Source organism: Sander lucioperca, chromosome 7 (assembly GCF_008315115.2).
Source record: "Sander lucioperca isolate FBNREF2018 chromosome 7, SLUC_FBN_1.2, whole genome shotgun sequence".
NCBI lineage: Eukaryota > Metazoa > Chordata > Actinopteri > Perciformes > Percidae > Sander > Sander lucioperca.
This window is the reverse complement of record NC_050179.1, coordinates 37,771,152-37,792,687: the sequence shown is the minus strand read 5'-3', so window position 1 is coordinate 37,792,687 and position 21,536 is coordinate 37,771,152. Positions and strand designations below refer to the sequence as shown.

The window sequence follows — 21,536 nt, the reverse complement described above, 5'->3', positions numbered from 1 at the left end:
TGATAAAGTTCCCTTGGCCTTTGGAATTAAAATAGCCCCACATCATCACATCCCCTTCACCATACCTAGAGATTGGCATGGGGTACTTTCCATAAGATCATCTCTCAATGCAAATCAAACCAGCTATTAGGCTAACTGAAATAAAACCATACGATACGAAAGGTTGGATTTTTCCTCATTTGTTTAATTAAGGCATTCAAATCAATTTCCAAAAGATGATTTTTTATTCCTCTTTTTAGTCAACTTTAGCATGGGTGTATTCACTTATGCTGAGCACTGTATATATATATATATATATATATATATATATATATATATATACACAGATATGCTATTTAGTCAGAGATAATATACACGGACGATGCAGCAGTGTTGACCTCCCATGCTGATCACACCCTCTCTTCATGTGGAAGAGGTTTATTCCTGCTCTCTGAACACCACGGTCACATGCTGTTTGAGGTATCTGATGTCTGACTGTACATTTGAGGGGTTGGACAGCTTGTCATTGAACGTGTCACATACATACTGAGTCTGAACTCTTTATTTTTTTTTTGGTTCTCTTCGACTTCCGGGGCTTGTGGTAGGCTCAGAGGTTAGAGTTTCTACTTTACAACACTCTCCTGTACTGTACTGCATGTTGAGTTTTTGTTAACTGGCTGTAATCATTCATCCTGGCCATGACGTAATCTCTTCCTAACAAGACTACACTATAAGAGATGTAACACTGTAAGGACACATTCATTCTGTGCCATACCACAGTGTTAAATTCAGCTGAAGTTCATCTGAAGTTCTCGTCTTTCCATGGACAGTGTCCTGCTGACCAGCAGCAGAGGGATATGTCCTGCTCCTCATAACTATGACATTAAGTCTACACACTACCAGAATGAAGATACACATTTGTATAATTTAACTCAAATTAATTTCAGCTGAACTTTCAAATGCAAAGCTATTCTTTAAACCTCTTCACAGATCAGGCTGCTGATGTTTTAATCTCCTGTGCAGACCCAAACCAACATGTTAGTGCATCTCTCAATATCTTCTGACTACGGTCTGTGTCTCTCAGCTCCAAGCCCATTGGCTCCTACTAAAGATCAAACAATCTTTAAAAACACATCACATATATCTACTGTGGTTTTATCTTCATGAACATGGTCAGACGTATTCTCTTGACAGAAAACTCTGACTCTCTTCTTTCTGCACATCCAGTCTCCTCTGTTCATGAGTGTAACTCACTGCTGAATACCAGTCCAGGCACGTTTTCTTAAGAGTGTTGAAGAGCATCCTGGAACAAGCCTGTGTGGCTGCAGTCCAATGAAAAAGTTAATTATTGCATAAGAGATCATGCAATCCACTGCAGATTAGGATTCGGCATCGAGAATCTATTCCTACTTGGAATCGTTTCAAAAATTACAATTCCAGTAGAATCGTTTCTTTATTGGAATCGTTTTGAATCGTTTAGAGGATTTGGTTTCAAATCATCACTTCCCAATATAACATGCGCAAGTTTTGGTTTCCGAAGCGGCCAGGCACTTGTTGTGTTGCAGCCTTGGAGCGCAGTAAGCGGCGCTCTAGTCTGGCTTTATTTTACATTGAAAAAGCCCTGTACAACTGCAAACCATCACTGAATCAAAATAAAACTTTACCTGTTATTTGGGAAAATAGGCATGTGACCCGTTTCAACTCCACCCCTCAAAGAATCGGAATTGAGAATCGATAAGAAACGGAATCAAAAGGAAGAATCGGAATTGGAATCGGAATTGTTCAAATCCAGACGATGCCCAACCCTACTGCAGATCAGTGTCAGCAGGGTGCAGTGCTGCATACTGCTAGTCACTGCTGACTGCATGTTAGGTGTGGGCATGCAGGGGGGGTGGGGGGGGCTGTAGAATCAAGTGGCCGTATGGAGTCTTTTGTTTTCGGCTGTGCCATCACACTAGCTTGTTAGCATTTTTATTTCTGGTCCTTCTGTGTGGACATTCTAGTACACACTGACTCTGTAGTGAGCGAGTCAGTAAGAAATGTATTGGTGTGTCTCTGTCTCTGTCCTCCTCTACATGTGGACTTCCCTCAGGTTCTGGCTGGATTTAAAGCTGGTGCCTGAACTCAGTGTACCGTGTGCTGTGTGTGTGTCATGTCAAAGATCTGCCGAGTGTCCGTTCAGCGGGCTCGGATGTGTAATAGTGGCGTAACTGAATACATATGCATTATTGCAGCATGTTCAGTTCAGAATAAAGCTGAGTGATGTTCCGTAGGCGTCGTTGTCAGCTTATGATCTGACATTGACGCCTGACACTGTGACGACAGGAGAGGGGGAGCTGAAGTCAGGGCTCGTCTCTAAAGTGTGAAGGAACTTTTTAAATTCTCCTCAATGACTTTTTTTTTATTAACATGTAATCTGAATGTGCACCATTGTGTATTTAAAGAAAATCATTCGACATGGACTAATGCAGTCTGACTTGTATTTTCCGTCCCGTTCTGTTTTCACTGTTGACTTCCACCCCCCACCATTTACAGTTACACAGCTTTTAATTAGAATCAGTTAGGATTCTTTTGTTTAGTTCAAATGCAAATCATATTTTATTTATTTAGGTTAAATGGTTACAATATTATATGACATAAAATATATGTATGTATATATGTACCAAAATATTAGGGGTGCACCGATCCGATGTTAAGATCGGATATCGGTCCCGATATTGACAAAATAGCTGGATCGGGGATCGGAAAAATTAACAGATCCATCGGCCGATCCAGTTTTGTTAGTTTTTTTTTCCCTCTGTCGCACGTGTGTCGCATGCTGGAAGAGTTGAATGTACAAATAAATAAGAATTCAATACATTTCATCTATGTTTTGTCTTAGTTAGGAAAGTAATGTTTAGTTAGGAAAGTCTGGAGCCTTTAGTCTCTTCCACATGGTGGAAGGAAGGTATAAGGTGGAAGGTATACAGTGTATTATTAATTCAACAACGGTATCGGATCGATATCGGGTATCGACAGATACACAAAGCCCCATCGGTATCGGGACTAGAAAAGTCGGATTGGTTCATCCCTACAAAATATTATCCAAATATTAATGTCATGTTGATTTCTTCCTTTGGGTTTTCAAGGCCATCATGTATTCGATAATAAATGTCAGAAATAAAACTTTGTCAAAGCAAACCCCTAAAATTCATTGAAAATCTCTTCATAGCATCTCGATGAAAATAAATACAGTATGATGCATATTTACTACATTTTGCATGATATTTGAGAAAGATGAGCACATTGAGGAATAAAATAATAAGAGTTCAGCAGAGCTTTACACAGACATTAAACATGTGCAGCTGGGTGTAATTGATAAATGCTGTCTGTTGTCTCCTACGTGTTGGTGGGGGGGGCTCTATGGTGCAGGATGTTGATAATAGACAGAGCAGGCAGCATGGAGCTAGGACAACAGACCCATTGAGACAAGTGGATGAAGGGACAAAGGACTCATTGGCTTCACTGATTAACAATCGCACAACTAAATATGAGCTCATTCTGATGGCTCGGCCTACACGACAGACCACTTTAAAATCCATTGCTTCAAAACAATGTCAGGTTGTTAATATCCAACACATGCACATTATAATCAGTCTCTTTCTATCTAATCTGTAAACCACTCACATTAATACAAACCAGAGCACAGAGCTTGTGTGTGTTCTTGTAGGTGTTCCACAGTCTTCATGTTAACAGACTTGTCTTATCTCAGGCTACATCTACGTCGCTACGTTTTGCTTTTTAAGCGTTTGAGTTTTGAGCCAAAAGTGATCTCCGTGCACCAAGTGTTTTTATCTCCAGGAGAAGAACTAATCTCCGTTTAAACTAACACGCCCAAACCTCATATCTCATCAACATTCTGGTATACTGGGCATAAACTGGAGGCAGCGTGGTGACTCCGCCTGCTGCTGGTAGTTGCCATGGTAACGTTAGTAGCTTTAGTCTCAGAGAACGAGACGTCATGACCGATAAGACCCAATCAGGAGGAGAAACGCTGGCGCCAGTGACGGTGTTGCCACAGGACTCCGTTTTGCAGCCTTTGAGACTGAAACACAACCTCGCAGATTACCAACCAAAACGGGTCAGAAGTGTTCCAAATGTCTCCAGTTTAGGGGCTCGGAAACGCAAGAGCAGGGGGAATGAGAGGGGGAAACGCCAGAGCAGGGGGAATGAGAGGGGGAAACACCAGAGCAGGAGGAATGAGAGGGGGAAACCCCAGAGCATGGGGAATGAGAGGGGGAAACGCCAGAGCAGGAGGAATGAGAGGGGGAAACACCAGAGCAGGGGGAATGAGAGGGGGAAACGTCAGAGCAGGAGGAATGAGAGGGGGAAACACCAGAGCAGGGGTAATGAGAGGGGGAAACGTAGCAGAAGATATTCCTTTTAAACCAAAACGTAGCAATGTAAATGTAGCCTAAGGAGTTTGGAGTATCTCTTCAGAACCAGAGCTACTGTGTGAGGGCTGATGGGACAGAAACTCCACACGGAGCAGGATGTCATTAGTGACTTGTACACATGATCGGAAGCCACCAGCAGAAAGGAAACTACCAGCCAACCAGACTGGTCTTTTTAACATATTCTGGGGCAGTTTAACAGCACATAAGATATCTCGATATCTCTTGTTTGCAAGGTCTTCTGGGTATAGTCCAACTAACGCTGGATTTCTGAGGTGATTTTTGAGCTGAGGCATTCACCAGTGGAAAATGTTTAAACACTTACTTAATCTAATTTTTCTGATCAACTCATCTACGAAAACACTTTCAGGGTTTAGAGCTGCTCACAGTACAGCTGTTGTGGGTGGCATTGTCAGTGTATTTGATAAAAGCAACATTAAGGTGCACGCTTTGTAGATCTGTCCAAAACAAGTCCACAGATGGTTAATAAAGTTGTCCCACAGGGATCAATATTCGGCCCCCCGCTATTTACGTTTTACATCAATATTTATTTTACAACTGCACATCGCAATGTCCATTTCTTTGCTGATGAAATCATCTTGTATGTCATAAGTCTCGCATTGCCAAGCCTCCACAGCGCTGTGTTCTCAAGCTCTGACTTGTTTGTATTTCTTTAAACCAATCACAACTGTCCTGGGTGGCTCTAAGCGCCTAATGTAACGGTATCCTTGCAACATAGATAGCTGTGTATACGCATGTTACTTTGTTCCCAAGTCACTCTCTGACGAAAGAGGCTTCCTGCATTCATAAAGCTCAACACAAATGTAACAGTATATGACACATTATAAAATGTGAAAATGAATGTGTGTGTGTGTGTGTGTGTGTGTGTGTGTGTGTGTGTGTGTGTGTGTGTCTGACTGCAGGCTGGAACAGTCATTTGCTTGTGCGGCGCTGTTTCATGTTGATATGCTATAGCTCAGACAGGGAACACTGCATGTGTGTGTGTGTGTGTGTGTGTGTGTGTGTGGGGGGGGGGGGTTCAACAGTCACTTGTGAAGCCAGTGGGTGTGACGACATCATATTTTCATATTGATGGGACGCTCTGGAGAGAAGCAGCAGATGGTTGTTTGGGCTGGAACCACAGCAGAGAAATGAAACAATGAAATGACCTTAATGTCGATGTAGCAGCACTGTTGATCAGAGAAATGATGCTCCCTCTATTTCCTTTTCTCTCTTAGATCCAGAGGGAGAGGGATGCTTTCTGCCCTGAAGCCAACACAGTACCAACATGTTCAGGTAAACTCTTACTCCGCTGGCTGGGAAACACACACACACACACACACATACACAGTTAGTTAGTCTCAGTATGTGAGGGAAGGGTTAGAAACAGATAGATGTGATTAATCTGGGAACAATTCTATTTCACCTGTAATAGACTTCACCCACTGTAGATCACTCAACATTTTTATTGAAACTTAACTTTTCACCAAAATTAGTTTTGAAGCACAAATTAATACATTTAATAAATCATGTATTTGTATGTATTAGTAAAAACTACATGAATTACTAATTGATTGGCAAGATTAACAGAATGTATGTATCATTAAATATACTGTTGACTTTATAACATGATTGGATGTGGAAGATAACACAATAGACCAACGTATGTCCCTGTATCTCTGTCCCTGTATGTTGTATTATAAAGTGTATACTTTATGCACCTTGGAAGAAGGTTGTCCTAGACATCTCTACTCTGACAGTCGCTGACACTCACCCTGTCCAATCCCACATGTGCATGAGCAGAAACCGTATAGTGACCACATCAGAGATGTGTGACATCCGACCGTGTCTCTCATCGCGCTCGAAGCACCTCCAAAGTCAGACGGTTTAAAGCAGCTTAAGGCTTCCTGTGTGGACCGACAATGATCAGTTACATGCACAGTTTCTCTGTGCATGAGCACATCATTCTGGTTCACCACACAATGAAAGACTACCTTCATCTCATCATTGTTTAAATGTGTTGCTTTTCATAGCATCGCCCCATCGGCCTAAAGCTACCAAACAAAACAGAACGTGGAGATTACAAGGCTAGATTTAATGAAAGGTTGACCCTGCATGGAAATAAACTGATGTTACAAACTCAGCTGCACAGGCCGTGCCCCATGTACCAAAGGCATGCAACTTTTCTTAAATATTGAAGGTTGCATTCTGTTAGATGGAGCAGTCAACTTGCCACGATATCTACTGACAAATACATAAATATAGACGTTATTTTGAATAATGAATCGAAAGCAATCAGAAGTGTGTGTGTGGTTGTTGTGCAACAGTCTGGTTCTGACTGCAAACGACCAAGGTAACCATCTAGCAGCTCTCCAATTAGAGGTACATTCATCTGGAACATTTCATCCAAACCACTGATGTTATCAACATTCCCCTCCGGCAGTACAAACACGCTCAGCCTCGGCACTCAAACTGCGTCTCTCATCACTGCATCAAACTGCAGCACACATCAAGTCCCCATTCTAAAGCAGCACAGCTGCAGCGTTCACAGATACACAACCCTGAGACAGACTGCTCCTGTAGCTGTCTCTGGAGTCAGGGGCTGCGGTCGAATAGTCCATTTTGCTTAGGAAGGTTCCTAACGGAGTGAAATGACCCGGAAATAGTGAAGTGGCTGCCATGATAAGAGCCGTTGGAATTGTCTAAGTGATAAGGAAAGGTGCTTCAATGCTTCCTTAGTTACCGCCTTTAGCATAGGATACACTGGACCAACCACGAAAGGAAAGGAGATAACGCCGTCCCACAAGTCCTTGCGGCAGGAACATTTAAAGCCATTTCGCCGTTCATAATCAATAAGGTGTGCGGTAGCGCCATAATGCTGTACGCACCGTGCTTACATTATTATTTTCTGTGAGACATTGCAACACATCTAATAATAATGATTATGTACTATATGGTACCATGAGGGGTTTAAAAAAACAATTTGTGTGAAAACTTTACTCTCCTCTCCAACGCGTACAAAATACAGTGAGCATGTGTTAACAGAACTGAGAATGAATGGATCTCTGAATCCAAAGTTACACAGCGCACTGGACACGGTTTATTTATGGCCCAGAGCAGCATCTGAAAGAAGTTCACCTGTTTGCCCTCTGGCTTATTTCAATATTCAATGTGGTTGGAGAGTGGGGGTGTGGCCTTGACTAACTGCCACTTTGCTCGTTTGAAAGCCATGATGTCTCTCTCTCTTTCTCATGGGTGGGCCAAATTCTCTGGGCGGGCAAAGCAGAGAAAGAGGAGGTAACCTTTCTCCTTATGACCTCATAAGGAGCAAGATTCCAGATCGGCCCATCTGAGCTTTCATTTTCTCAAAGGCAGAGCAGGATACCCAGGGCTCGGTTTACACCTATCACCATTTCTAACCACTGGGGGACCATAGGCAGGCTGGGGGAACTCATATTAATGTTAAAAAACCTCATAAAGTGAAATTTTCATGCCATGGGACCTTTAACAGCAGCAAACAGGACCACAAGGCCCTGCAGGGAGTCTGAGCTCATCCTGGATGTTGATGGGTGCGCCATCTGCCCATCCTCTGAGGTCCGCAATTTTGGTGTAATCCTGGACTCAACCCTCTCTTTCCATACTGCAATGGAGTCCTGTCTGGGGTCCCCAGCAAAACCCTAGACAGGCTCCAAAACTCTGCCGCCAGGGTCCTCACTCACACCAAGACCTGGCAGGACATCACCCCAACCCTCATCCACCTTCACTGGCTCCCAATTAAGTCCTGCATCACATATAAAATCCTCTTTCTCACCTACAAATCCCTCCGTGCCCTGTACCTCCTCCAGTCATACACCCCACCCCTAAACCTGCGGTCCTCAAACACTGGCCTGCTCTCCATTCCCCACACCAGACTCTGTACCTTTGGAGACAGAGCCTTTAGTGTTGGAGCCCCATCCCTCTGGAACCCCCTCCCTGCAGATATCCGAAATGCTACATCCCTGGACATATTTAAAAAACTCCTCAAACACCACCTGTTCACCAACCTCCCTTAGGTTAGCCCCAGTAGTTCTGTAAAGTGTCCCTGGGTTTTGTGAAAGGCACTATATAAATGAACGCTATTATTATTTTAACATAACCGTATCAAGTAACCATGTACAGACATCATGTTCAGCAGGTCTGATGACATATACACTCAGTCTGCTTCTCTGACCTCAACTTCCTGTCTCGCTGGATTGCACCCAGCACTGCAATAAGCTCCGTGCTCAGAAACTTTCTACTGAAGAACAGGATGCTCTATCTTTCACTTAGTCACAAGCAAACAAAGCCTGCACTTACCTGGATCACTAACCCAGCCAGGTGTCCCTGTCTCTGTCTGTCTCTGTCTCATCTCCTCCTCTTTTTCTTTTCAGACGTCCATCCAGACTCAGAGGAGTGTGTGTCGGTGTGTTTGTTGCACAAAGAAGACAGTGTGCAACTGGATAACAGTGTCTTCAAAAAGGTTAAACATTAACACATTCTGACACATGAAAGCTGTGAAACATGGATGCATGCTTTTCAGTGTTTGTTCAGAGTGTGGTCCGTGTGACTCACTTGTTCTGGAAGAGATCTTTTCCACTGAGTAATCTCATAATTGTTTAACCCTAACTCGACTTCCAGGATCTTTTGAAATCTGACTCCCAACACTCACCTTTTGAAAGGAATGATGGGGTTTGGACAACAGTAGGAGCAACATGGCATCATGACCGCGTAAATATACACGCCAACTTTCTTAAGCCAAGTGGCGTGTTATCTGTACGCATTTTGAGCTATCCACGTGTATGTCTACGCTGTATACAGCGGGCCTACACATACACGCCACTTGCCGTGTTATCGCCACTTTCCGTGTTATCGCCACTTGACGTGTTATCGCGAGAAGAACGTGTTATCGCGAGAAGAACGTGTTATCGCGAGAAGAACGTGTTATCGCGAGAAGAAAGCTACGGTTGAGTTTAGAAGAACCACTTGGGTTTAGGAAAAGAAGAACAGGGTTGGCTTTAGTAAAAGAAGAAAGCGACGGTTGAGTTTAGGAAACGTGAGGGACACTGCTCTCCTGGGTGAAAGTCCTGTGTTTGACCCATCCTCCACCCCGACCAACCTCCCTACGTGGATTTTCGCCCTTTCATACTACTCGCTACGGCGTAAATTCACACGCAATCGCAAGGTAATGTAAGTCAATGGAGGCCAAACGGCATTGATATACAAGCTAAAAAGCGAGTATGCGTCTTGATAACACGCCAATAATGGCATACAAATTGGCGTGTCATACATACGCCACTTCATGAGATCAGTCTGGTAGGAGGGACTGTAGGGGGGGAGTGTTCCTGTGGAGGACCTGTGTCCTGTGACAGCCAAATGTCCTCACAGGGACAGAAATATCAAACAGTGAAGGATTCTAATTGTCACTTTCTCCCAGGATTTAGGATGAGGGCTTCTGTGTTCGGTGAAATTCAGAGCATGAGTGTTTCCCAGTAACGCCATGATGTTTCCTGCTGATTGTTTGAGCTTTCACTCACAGAAACATTGCGTTTTGATGATAATAGAGCCTTCATCTCTTCTGTCTTCCTCTGTAGCCCGAAGCTCCCCACCCCTGTGTTGGACACAGGGACAGAGGGGTGGGTGTCTCCCTCAGTCCCAGTGAGGGGGCTCTGTCAGTGGGCACACCTGACGCTGTGGCCCCTCGGAGCTCCAGACTGGCCTGGAAGTCCCAAACAGAGGACAGAGGTGAAGCACACACTTTCTTCCTTCAATATAGAAATATAAAAAAAAAAAATACAGATATATTTAATACAGCTTTACAATCAACGCTTAGCAGAATCACCAGTTATTTTGCACGTTCTTGTTTTGCTTGTGAAATTATATCTAATATTCTGAGCTTTCCTTACCAGGTTACTGTAATCCAAAGCAGAAACATGTTAACAAGTATAAACATTAAGTCCACTTTGACATTTTGTAAAGTGATGTATTTGTATCTTTAAAGGTCCCATGGCATGAAAATTTCACTTTGAGATTTTTAACATTAATATGAGTTCCCCCAGCCTGCCTATGGTCCCCCAGTGGCTAGAAATGGTGATAGGTGTAAACCGAACCCTGGGTATCCTGCTCTGCCTTTGAGAAAATGAAAGCTCAGATGGGCCGATCTGGAATCTCCTCCTTATGACGTCATAAGGAGCAAGGGAGCAAGGTTACCTCCTCTTTCTCTGCTTTGCCCGCCCAGAGAATTTGGCCCACCCATGAGAAAGAGAGAGACATCATGGCTTTCAAACGAGCAAAGTGGCAGTTGGTCAAGGCCACACCCCCACCCTCCACCTTGCCCCCCCTCTCTCCTCCTCAATAGCTACAGACACAGAAATGGCACATCCTAAGGAAAGCTCATTGTGGGACTGGCTCTAGTGGCTGTAATTCATACAGTATTAGGAGACCGCTAAGGTCTATATAAAAGAGACTTCAGATACAGTATTAGGAGACCACTAAGGCCTATATAAAAGAGACTTCAGATACAGTATTAGGGGACCACTAAGGTTATAAAAAGAGACTTCAGATACAGTATTAGGGGACCACTAAGGCCTATATAAAAGAGACTTCAGATACAGTATTAGGGGACCACTAAGGCCTATATAAAAGAGACTTCAGATACAGTATTAGAGGACCACTAAGGCCTATATAAAAGCATCCAAAGAGCACCATGTCATGGGACCTTTAACAAATCTTGATGTTTCAGTTCAACTGTGTAAAAGCCGAACACCCTCCATAGTTTCAATGAAATGAGATTAAAATGAGCTCTTACAATTGTATTACTAATCTAGTATTGTATAGTGTGATGCACCCATAATACAGATCTTTTCATACTTTATATTTCTATGCTTGTAATGTTTGTAACATGACAGTGATTTTTAACAATGCTTGTCATATGTAATGTAGTGACGGGTGACTTGTACTTTGCATTGCCTTAATTCTACATGTACATATAGGTTTTCAACTTTAATTGTATTTTGTTTGACTATGTATATGTAGTATACATTACACAGTAGTATCTGACTGTGATAAGGAGAAAACATCAGGAAAAGAACAGCAAAGGATTTATCAGAAGCTGCTAATTTAGAATAAATGTCTCATGTGAACCTTAAACTGTACCTATAAAGAGCAGTGATGGGAATAACGGCGTTACTAACGGCGTTACTTTTTTACAGTAACGAGTAATCTAATTGATTACTCTTACCATCTTAATAACGCCGTTACCGTTACTGTCAAAAAATGCGGCACGTTACTATATTTGAAGCTGTTTTTTTCTAATTACTGTAACTAATTACTTTTTAAAAGTAACTTGCCCAACACTGATAAAGAACCTCCCAATCCATTGACTTCATCTAGAAAGGGAAGGTGATGTGGGGCCCCAGTTCACGTCTGGCTGTCACATATGCTTATTCTACCTTATCTCCCCACACGTCAAGTCATCTAACCGTAACCCTAACCCACTGTCTACAGCCAGAGATGTCCAAACATCATCCTAAAAAGTTTGTTGTTCGTAAGTGTCACAGTGGATAAAAGTTTTGTTTTTCTGTTATGAATCCCAGGAGGAGGAGGAGAAGAAGAAGAGAACAAAGACCAGCTTTCAGACAGTCCTGTCTCCTCTTCAGTCTCACGAGCCTCCATTCGTTCCTTGTCTCCGTTCCGTCGCCACAGCTGGGAGCCGCGCAGGAGCAACAGCACCGCAGATGTTGACATCACACAGCGCAGGTATTGCCTGTATGCGTCATGAAAGGCTATCTAGGATTTAGCACTTCAAGTCCAAAGGAAGTACTGTACAAGTCCACCACCGCTGGAACACCTGTTTTACACGGCTGCATGTAGACGTGAATATTTGTGGAATATTCTCTGTCATTAGCCATGGAAACAGCTTAGAGGAAGATTGTCTTTTTCTGAATAAGAGCAGAAACAGGAACATTGTGTGCATGTCAATGATTCCAGCAAGACCAGCAGGTCAGTGTTAAAGTGTACTTCTAACCCTGGAGCTGAACTCTTTCAGTCTGTGCCTCCCTTTCCTTTACCTCCGACAGTAACCGTCCATCTGTCTCTTCTTTCAGCTCGATGAAGAGTCTGTCAGGAGAGGTGAGGAGAGCCAAGCCCCCCCTCCACAGGAGAAGGTACACCCTCACCACACCTTCATCCCTCTATTTCTCTACATGTCTGCACATTCTTCTTGTACTGCTCTATATAGTGTGCTGGGCGGAAGACTCTGATATGTCAGTGAGTCACTGGCCACAGCAGGCAGCCACAAACCCTGCTCCCATCAGTCACTGATGAGCAGAGCAGTGGTGCTGACTCATGCTAGACAAAATGTCTGAGAGACAAGACTTCCTCAGACCTTCTGCCTGTGTGCTTCATTTGTACCACACTGGCTATTAGACTTAGACTTAGACTTCTCTTTATTGATCCTTTTGGGATGACTCCCGCAAGGAAATTAGATTTCCAGCAGGTATAAAAAAATACAGTATAGAAAAAATACAGTATAAGAAAAACAATAACAATAAACTTTTAGCTAAATATTTTTTACAAAAAGTAAACAAACGGTAAACAACAATAAACTACAGATAAATAAAGATAAATATATAGATATATAGGACTGTGTATGGTATTGTGTTATTATACAGTTAATAAATAAATGACATTTAGCATAAATTAGCAGTTAAGAGCAGTTAGAGTGTCCAGGTATGTATGTGAGTAGATTATTAATTTATTGCACAGTGAATGAGTGAGTGGCTACCAGAGGTGGGACAAAGTCATTGTTATGCAAGTCACAAGTAAGTCTCAAGTCTTTGCCCTCGAGTCCCGAGTCAAGTCGAGTCAAAGATGAGGCAAGTCCCGAGTCGAGTCACAAGTCAAAGCCAACAAGTCTCAAGTCGAGTCCAAAGTCCTACCATTTTAGTTTCGAGTCATTTCAAGTCATTTCAGTTTCAGTGTATGCAATATTAAGAATATTTTCACTGCTTCAAAAGTCATAAGAAAGCCCTTTCTCTCAAGAAACTGAAGTCATATGCTTTATAGCAGTGGTTTTCAAAGTGGGGACGGGGACCCCTGGGTGCCGCGAGGGGGTGCTAGGGGGGCCATGGCAAGTTGGCATGAAAAGTATAGCAAAACAAAATAATTGAATAAATTAAATAACTAAAGTAAACCAAATTAAACCAAAAATAAGCTAAACAATATTCCCATTAGTTAAGAACTGTACTATACACTATAACTATAATAATCTATTGCATCTCTGAACATTACTACTATAATCGTTATTATTTTATTTTATTACATGGCTTGGTTGAATTCCAATGTAGAATGCGGTCTGTTATTTCTTGATAACAGACCGTTGCCATGAAAAACAGAGCGTTGCTATGGACGCAGTTCGGTTTAGCGGAAGCAATACAATCGTTTTTAAATCAATAAACTCCTTTTTAAATCAATATTTTGTGTCAAAGTATTTATTTGGTAGGTAGCCATGTAATAAGCGGGATAATGTATAGCGAGGCGGTAGTTATAGCGAATACAACCCCTGATATGAAAAGGGAAGGCTAATGGTGGATCTACTGTGACTGTGTTATGGTAACGTTACTTTAAAACGGACGTTGACATGATGTTGGCGAGGTTTTCCATCTGAGTGTGCTACACTCATGTACCTCATATAATCAGGGTTCAAAAATCCCTATTTTTGTAAGCATGAACCAGCAAGGGAGACGTGCGTTTACTGTGTCGTTGAGACAGTAAATATGCAGCAGCTAGTATGTTACGGTACATACATCCGATAAGGTGCTTAGCATTCATTCAATACTTACCTTTCTTTGTGCAACTTCAGGTGTCAAAGTTGGACGTTGTGGCAGCTCCGTCTGTAATCTTCGACCCGCATGTTTTGCAAATTGCAACTCTTTTTTTGTCGACTACCTCGTAATTTTTATAGCCAAACGAAACTATCTTCGGTATCATTTTGCCAACTGGCGCGTTGTTGCTTGTGCTTCATTGGTTGTCTTGCAATGTGCCTGCTTAGATGCTGTCGAATCAAAACAACGTGGGACTACAGTGATTGGATGTCGTGCAGGCAGCGCGTGTGCTCTCTGCATGCATACAGCTGGTGCATATTTTTTTCACAGATGCAGATAAACTGAGAGCGGCGCGGCCGTGTGAACATTTTCTTCCCCAGTGGGAAGTAGCAAGTCTTCTCGAGTCAAAAGGTGCAAGTCCAAGTGAAGTCACGAGTCATTGATGTTAAAGTCCAAGTCGAGTTGCAAGTCTTTGTACATTTTGTCAAGTCGAGTCTGAAGTCATCAAATTCATGACTCGAGTCTGACTCGAGTCTGAAGTCATCAAATTCATGACTCGAGTCTGACTCGAGTCCAAGTCACATGACTCGAGTCCACACCTCTGGTGGCTACCACTCCTTCCCTTCCTTCCTGTTCTGTTCTGTCCTCTTTACCCTATTTCCTCCTCCCCCCGAGTGAGGAGTTGTAGAGTATGATGGCATGAGGGACAAAGGAGTTCTTATTAAAGTGAGACAGCAGTATCATAAACAGTATCAGTCGGTGATGATGATCATCCATTCATATTTTTACTGTCCTCCATTGCAGCCAAGCTAGTTAGCATTATGTATCTCTTTGTCTCTCTGTGTGTCAGTAGTGTAGCTCAGTAGCACACTTGAGCGTTCAATAAGAGCAGGAGCAGTTATCCTGCTCTTTAAAGCTATAGTGCACAATTGTTGTTGTCATTACATGGAGCAGACAGAAAGAACACACTATAGCTTTAATATAACAGACATATCACCGACTCATAGCAGCTGGATTTTCTTTCTCCTTGTAATGGTGAGTGTTAAGACCCACTCAACTTCTTGTCACCTTCACCGCCCTGATTTTGGCAAAATAAAAAGGCCGAGGCTTTGCACTGTAGCTCAAAGCAGCTCGTTTTCTAACCGAGACAAGGTTGGTTCTGAAACATCCAACCCTAACCCTAACAACTCTGGAGGCCCCACCACTCTGCCCTGATACACATCTTCCAGCCGCTAGTATCTGGTTGTAGCTGATGATTTTCGATTTCCACGTTTGTGATGACAAATTGAAATAAAGTTGCACCCAAGCTTGTCCCTCCGTGCTGAGTGTTTGAGTCGGTTCCTGATTGTTAGACACATCTCTGTCATCATGGATCCATCTCCTCATTTCCTCCATCTCATTCCACATTTTAAACATCCTTTCATCAGACATCTAATCATCTCTCCTCTTTCTTTTACATCTTTTCACATTCTCCAACATCCACCCTTCATCCCTCCATCCTTCCATTCCTCCAGTATGAGTTGGTGTCCATCCACCCTGCTTCGTCCTGACCAGGAGCAGACAGACAACAGAAGGTATCAATACAGGTCCAAGCATTAACTGGACTGTGAAACACAGCAGCATGTGAAAGGATGATGGTTAATAGCTAGTGTTGTGTGTGCACGCAGCTACAGCCTGGAGGCTCTGCGGGGGGAGAGGGGGGGAGCCCACCCTGCTGACCCCCAGGACAGGACTGCAAGGCTGGAAGGCCAGGACAGTGGCTCCCTGGTGTCCCTCACCGAGGAGGAGCAGGATGGAGACAGCCAGGTGTGTGTGTGTGTGTGTGTGTGTGTGTGTGTGTGTGTGTGTGTGTGTCACATTAAGTAAGCATTCATACATCCTCTGAAATAAAGCGGAGTGAAAGCTAAATCCAGCTTCCTGTTCATGTTGGCTTTTCAGACTAAAAGCTAAGCCAGATCAAAAATACCAATGATCCAGAAGTCATCCATATCTACAATAAGTGGAAGACAGTTGGGTGATGGGCTTCCGTTTCACTAAACGTCCACAGATTGTTTTCTGAACGGAATAAAATGATAGTGGAAATACCTCACCCTCATTTAATTTAGTAACATATCTAGATAGAGTAACATAGATGGGGAGATAGAAAATCAATAATGCTATAATAATATTATCATTATATCCGCGTGTGTGTGTGTGTGTGTGTGTGTGTGTGTGTGTGTGTGTGTGTGTGTGTGTGTGTGTGTGTTCAGACATCCCATCAGGTACTGTCAGTGACAAACAGCTATCCTGCCATGTTCCATCACCAAACCCTCACCAAATCCATCTCCATGGTTGCCATTAGTCACCGCGACATAGATGGTGAGTTTCTGTTTCTATTTGTTTTCTGTTTCCTCATCCCCCCCACCTCCCCACCCTACACACACACACACACACACACACACACACACACACACACACACTCAGAACTTGTGCAGCTGTGCAGGAAGATTGTTCTTTAACTTTCCTGTTGATGCTGCTGCTGTCCATCCATGCCCTTTAGCCAATGGATTTCCTCAATCAATGCGATGAGTCAGCTTCTCCCTCAGTGTCTCCCCGCTCCTTCCCAAACATAAACGCTTCTCTTCTATTGGCTTATGGTCCCGTGCTGAAAAGCTGCTGATGCTTGGGACATTAGGAGGACTGTACAGGAGCGTCTCCTCTGTCCTTTTGACTCTGTTCCAGTATTCAGCCCGGTCCCTGTCCTGAATGCAAATTTACAAATCCCACTATGGACATGCCCTACGAAGCAGCTCGATTGGTTGGGGTTAGGCATTTGACCTTGAGTGGTTAAGGTTAGGATAGCCGATTGGTCAGGGGATAGGACCTGTACAAATGGGGTTACGTTACCTTGCGTAAGCATGGACGCCTGGCCAATAAATGCTATTGAAGGGCGGGTCTTGGCGTGGCCATAGTAGGATTCGTAATATCGCGTCCTGAACGCCTGCCAACTGGCTTTAAAGGCGACCTATTAAATATAATACTGTTTTCAGGTGTAAACTTTTGATTTGTGTTTCTACTACTCTCTACTGTGTTTTCATGCTTTAATATAGTAAAACTCATCCTGCCTGTGGATGCTGCAGCTGTGCTCCCCCTCTGTCTGAGACGCTCTGTACACACTTAATATGAACATATGACACTATTATGAACTGTTATCCTTTTAGTAATAAGTAAAAGCATGATAGGTCTCCTTTGAAAACAGATGGCCGCCATCAAAACGCTAGGTTTACTAAAATGGAAGTCCGTCTTTAGACCTACAGTATATTAACATAGACAGTATATAACATGGACCAACAGATCTCGCTGCTCTGTACGGAGACCAGTGAAGTGAATTAGAAGCACTTTTCCGGTGAGCGCTGAGCGTTACTGAGCAGCCTCCAACTGAGAGAGACGACGTAGATGTGACATGAGCAACCTGTCTGAAAGTCTTCTGGTAGCTGTGCCAAGAGAAATCTCAATCATTCCCAATCTAGCAGAGACGGAGAGCGTAGGTATATGTAAGGAGATAACATAGGCACAGGCTAATTATTGCTAACTAAAATGCTAGTTAACATTAGTAATTACACTTAAACAGCTAATGGAAGTCCAAACTGCCTGCGAGCTTCTCCTGTACTATACGGTAATTCCTCTACTGTGGCAGTAGGAAGTCAATGGGATGCTAACGGCGGGTGAGTGCTTGTTAGCATCAAAATGGCACCATAGGATCTACGGGTTGTTGACAGACGCTTACCCCCTTGTATATTAACCACACCAAGAGTTCTCATGACCTTACAATGGGGTAATATTTGCTGTGTTAGCAAGAGCTCCTGCAGATGAGACGATCTGTTTCATATCTGTGCAATGCAGAGAGCGCTGGCAAAAAAGTGATGTTCAATACTCCCAAGAAAATTGGTCAAAACCCCTAACCATAGCAACGTAAACACATCCATCAGGTGGAAGGATGTTCAGGTCATGTGAGTGCTTGGTTGAGAGAAGGTGTGGCTTAAAGTGGGTGTACTTTCAGTAAACTCAAATCTCTAAACCTGAACTGCCATTTACTGTTTGTGGCCCAGAGGTAATCAGTGCAATAAAACAGTGTTGCCATGCAGTGTGGCTGTCACATGACGTCTGTCCTCTTTGCTTCCTGTAGCGGTCAGCTCATTCTCCAGTAACTCGGGCTCCCTGGAATACAGGTAAGAAGGGAAACTCATCATTGATTTCACTCTGTCGTTAGATGTAGTCATGCTTTCAAAAGTCTTTTTACTTCTTAAGCTGCACTCTCACAGCTGAGCACAATAACTTTCCAGGTATTGACACAGGCTGTAGTTCTATGCATGCTACTTCTAGTGCAGTGATGTAATTTCCAGCGGGCAGCAAAACTTTTCACACGTAATGTGTATTGAAGCATAATCTTGTGTGTGTGTGTGTGTGTGCGTGCGTGTGTCTGTGTGTGTGTGTGTGTGTGTCTGTGTGTGTGTGTGCGCGTGTGCCTGTGTGTGTGTGTGTGTGTCTGTCTGTCTGTGTGTGTGTGTGTGTCTGTGTGTGTGTGTGTGTGTGTGTGTGTGCGCGTGTGTGTCTGTGTGTGTCTGTGTGTGTGCCTGTGTGTGTGTGTGTCTGTCTGTCTGTCTGTGTGTATGTGTGTGTGTGTGTGTGTGTGTGTGTGTGTGTGTGTGTGTGTGTGTGTGTGTGTGTGTGTGTGTGTGTGTGTGTGTGTGTGTGTCTGTCTGTGTCTGTCTGTGTGTGTCAGTATTTCGGAGGAGGAGCCGGGCCCTCTGCGGAGCGACACTGAGGGGAAAGGAGGGCCTAAAATCAGTCGGACGTTCAGCTACCTCCGCAACAAGATGAGCAAGAAAGGCAAGGTGAGAACGACGCCTGCATCAAGTTACTGCAGCGTGCACGCACGTGCAAATCGTCCACTGTGCACTTCCAAAATTCACACACGAGCTGTGATGGTAGTGATTTATTTTCTCCTGATTGGACACTTGTAGCCAGATAGTCCCAGGCTGTGTCAGAGTCTCATGCCTCATCCCTGTGTTTGGTCTGGACCGAGTGAACACTGCTGCAGATGGAAAGACACTGCAGAACATGTCAGACATTGGCTGACATGGATAGCACTGTCTTGTTCTTACAGCCAGAGCCACAGCTAAATGCACAGCACATGACATCATACAACCACTGATGATTGATTAGTGTATTAGAATCTAACCCCAACCCACCCAGCTGATGCCAGGCCTGTGGTATGTTAGTGCTGTCACCTATTAGAGGAACAAATTCACTTTAAACTCAAGTTTTACGCCTAATCATATGTTCATCATTAACTTTAGAAGAATACGACCGTAACCCAGCAAACAAGAAGTGAAACTAAATATTCAAATAAGTGAATGAGACAAAAATATTTATCAAGATAAAAGGTCCATGAACCACATTAAGAACAAAACATGAAAGCATAATAGAAATGTTTCTAAACTATAATAATCCTACATTTAAAATGACATCTTGGAAGATGAATTTCAGTCATTAGGTTCTAACATACTGAGGGTGTGGGCTGAAGTGGTGGCTGTGTGAAGATGATGGGAGTTCTGCAAAAGTCAGCATACAAAAGTGGAAGGGGAACTCTGTGTGTGTGTGTGTGTGTGTGTGTGTGTGTGTGTTTGTCTAGATGTTAGATGGTAGCTCACTTCCTGATTTGAACGCAGACAGACGATGAGCAGCAGCAGCTTGTCCACAATGACTCAATCTAAAAGACGACAACACAAAATCCAGACAGACAGGATTTACACTGAGGATTAGAAGACGACAGACGGACAGACGGACAGACGGACAGACAGACAGAAAGACAGACAGACAGACAGACAGACAGACAGACAGACAGAGAGGAGGACAGTTACAGCCATGCTGAGTGGGTTCAGTCTCTCTGTGAGGTGGAGATCGGATGAGGTAAGAAGTGTGTGTGTGTGTGTGTGTGTGTGTTTAGTGGAGTATCAGAGAGTGACCAGAGGTTTGTTGCTCACTTGGTAACAAGGTGCATGAAAAAAGAATACACGAGTGGACAGTGATGTGATCGTTTCATCCTATTTACAACATGAGATCACTTTCCTCTCGCCATCAAAACAAACAGCACAGCTGATGGGAGAGATCACTTTACTCAAACAGACTGTGTAAAGTCTGTGATTGTCTCTTTCAAAAAGTTACACAAACTGCCAGACAGTTGAGTCTCTCCAAGAACTATCCTGGTCCAATCATCAGTACAACGATCAAGAAAAGATTTTTCTTTTTTTGATTAAAAAAGTCAAAGGTACAATCCGAATGTAAGGAAAGAAGAAAACATCCATTCACTTCTTTGTGTGTGCAGCTCACAGAGGAGCTTTGTGGTGTAAAGTTCTGTCTGGTCACCATGTTTTCTATGCGTGGAGGTGTAAAGTTCTGTCCTGAAGCACAAAGACTCTCCCAGCGGGTCAGGAGTAGAGTGCAGATCAGGCCGCATTTTTCTGTACGAGCCTGGCCTGCGTACGACAGAGCAGTAACCGGACCCGACCCCAGTCCGACACAGTTAAAATCTAATTTTTTACTCATACTAATGACACATGTACGTTTGTTTGTGTGGAAAGCCCGTTTTTATTAAGCAACTGTAGGAAGGCATTCAGAAATGTCAACAGATGAGTGCAATCAGCGCACACGGGGCAACAAGCGCCCGTTAACACAGGCGCGCACAAGAGGCGCACTGATGTGACCGAGCCCGACCCGTACCTGAACATCATTTCTAAATATCTGTCCAAACCCGGCCCAGCCCGTCAGGAGCCCGTCAGGATCCCGTCAGGATCCGCTCGGGTCGGGTATCCATCCTCTAGTCAGGAGGGGCTTCATGTGACACTGTGAGCGGCTCAATATCCATCCAGAGTGCAACCTCTACTTCAGATTGGGATGAATTCAAAACTTCACTCATCAAATTAATTTCATCACTGCACTTTGGCATTTTACAGACCGATGTATAGATGGCAAAAATAATATCTAAAGCAACAGGGCTTTACTGTCAGGTTCCATCCCTCAACTTATATTCAGCCTCATGTCATCATTCACCCACAGCTAGCTGAAACTGTGTCTGAAGTCACACCACACATTCTTCTATGAGAAATAATATCGGATAAGCTCTATAAACAGACATCTTCAGATGAATGCAGATAGATTTAAAAGAACACTTATAAAATGTGTTCCGCGTCTTTTGCTCTCCACACGGACTGTTTACTTGCGTGCAGCCAAAGCCCTCTCAAAC

At 43.5% G+C, this 21,536-nt stretch overlaps 1 protein-coding gene across 2 annotated transcripts in view; it reads left to right on the top strand.

Annotated features, from left to right (window-relative positions):
• The window catches only part of akap13 (A-kinase anchoring protein 13), a 113,750-nt gene that overhangs the window by 66,222 nt on the left and 25,992 nt on the right, over positions 1–21,536 (top strand). Inside the window, exons 14-23 of one of the 2 annotated variants that reach the window (XM_031285546.2) lie at positions 5,651–5,708; positions 8,822–8,910; positions 10,022–10,178; positions 12,020–12,185; positions 12,533–12,592; positions 15,766–15,825; positions 15,919–16,057; positions 16,501–16,609; positions 18,417–18,459; positions 19,014–19,125. In XM_031285546.2, the coding sequence (XP_031141406.2) occupies positions 5,651–5,708; positions 8,822–8,910; positions 10,022–10,178; positions 12,020–12,185; positions 12,533–12,592; positions 15,766–15,825; positions 15,919–16,057; positions 16,501–16,609; positions 18,417–18,459; positions 19,014–19,125 (993 nt within the window). The remainder of the gene's footprint in view (positions 1–5,650; positions 5,709–8,821; positions 8,911–10,021; positions 10,179–12,019; positions 12,186–12,532; positions 12,593–15,765; positions 15,826–15,918; positions 16,058–16,500; positions 16,610–18,416; positions 18,460–19,013; positions 19,126–21,536) is intronic. The other variant, XM_036003774.1, reaches the window with a different exon arrangement.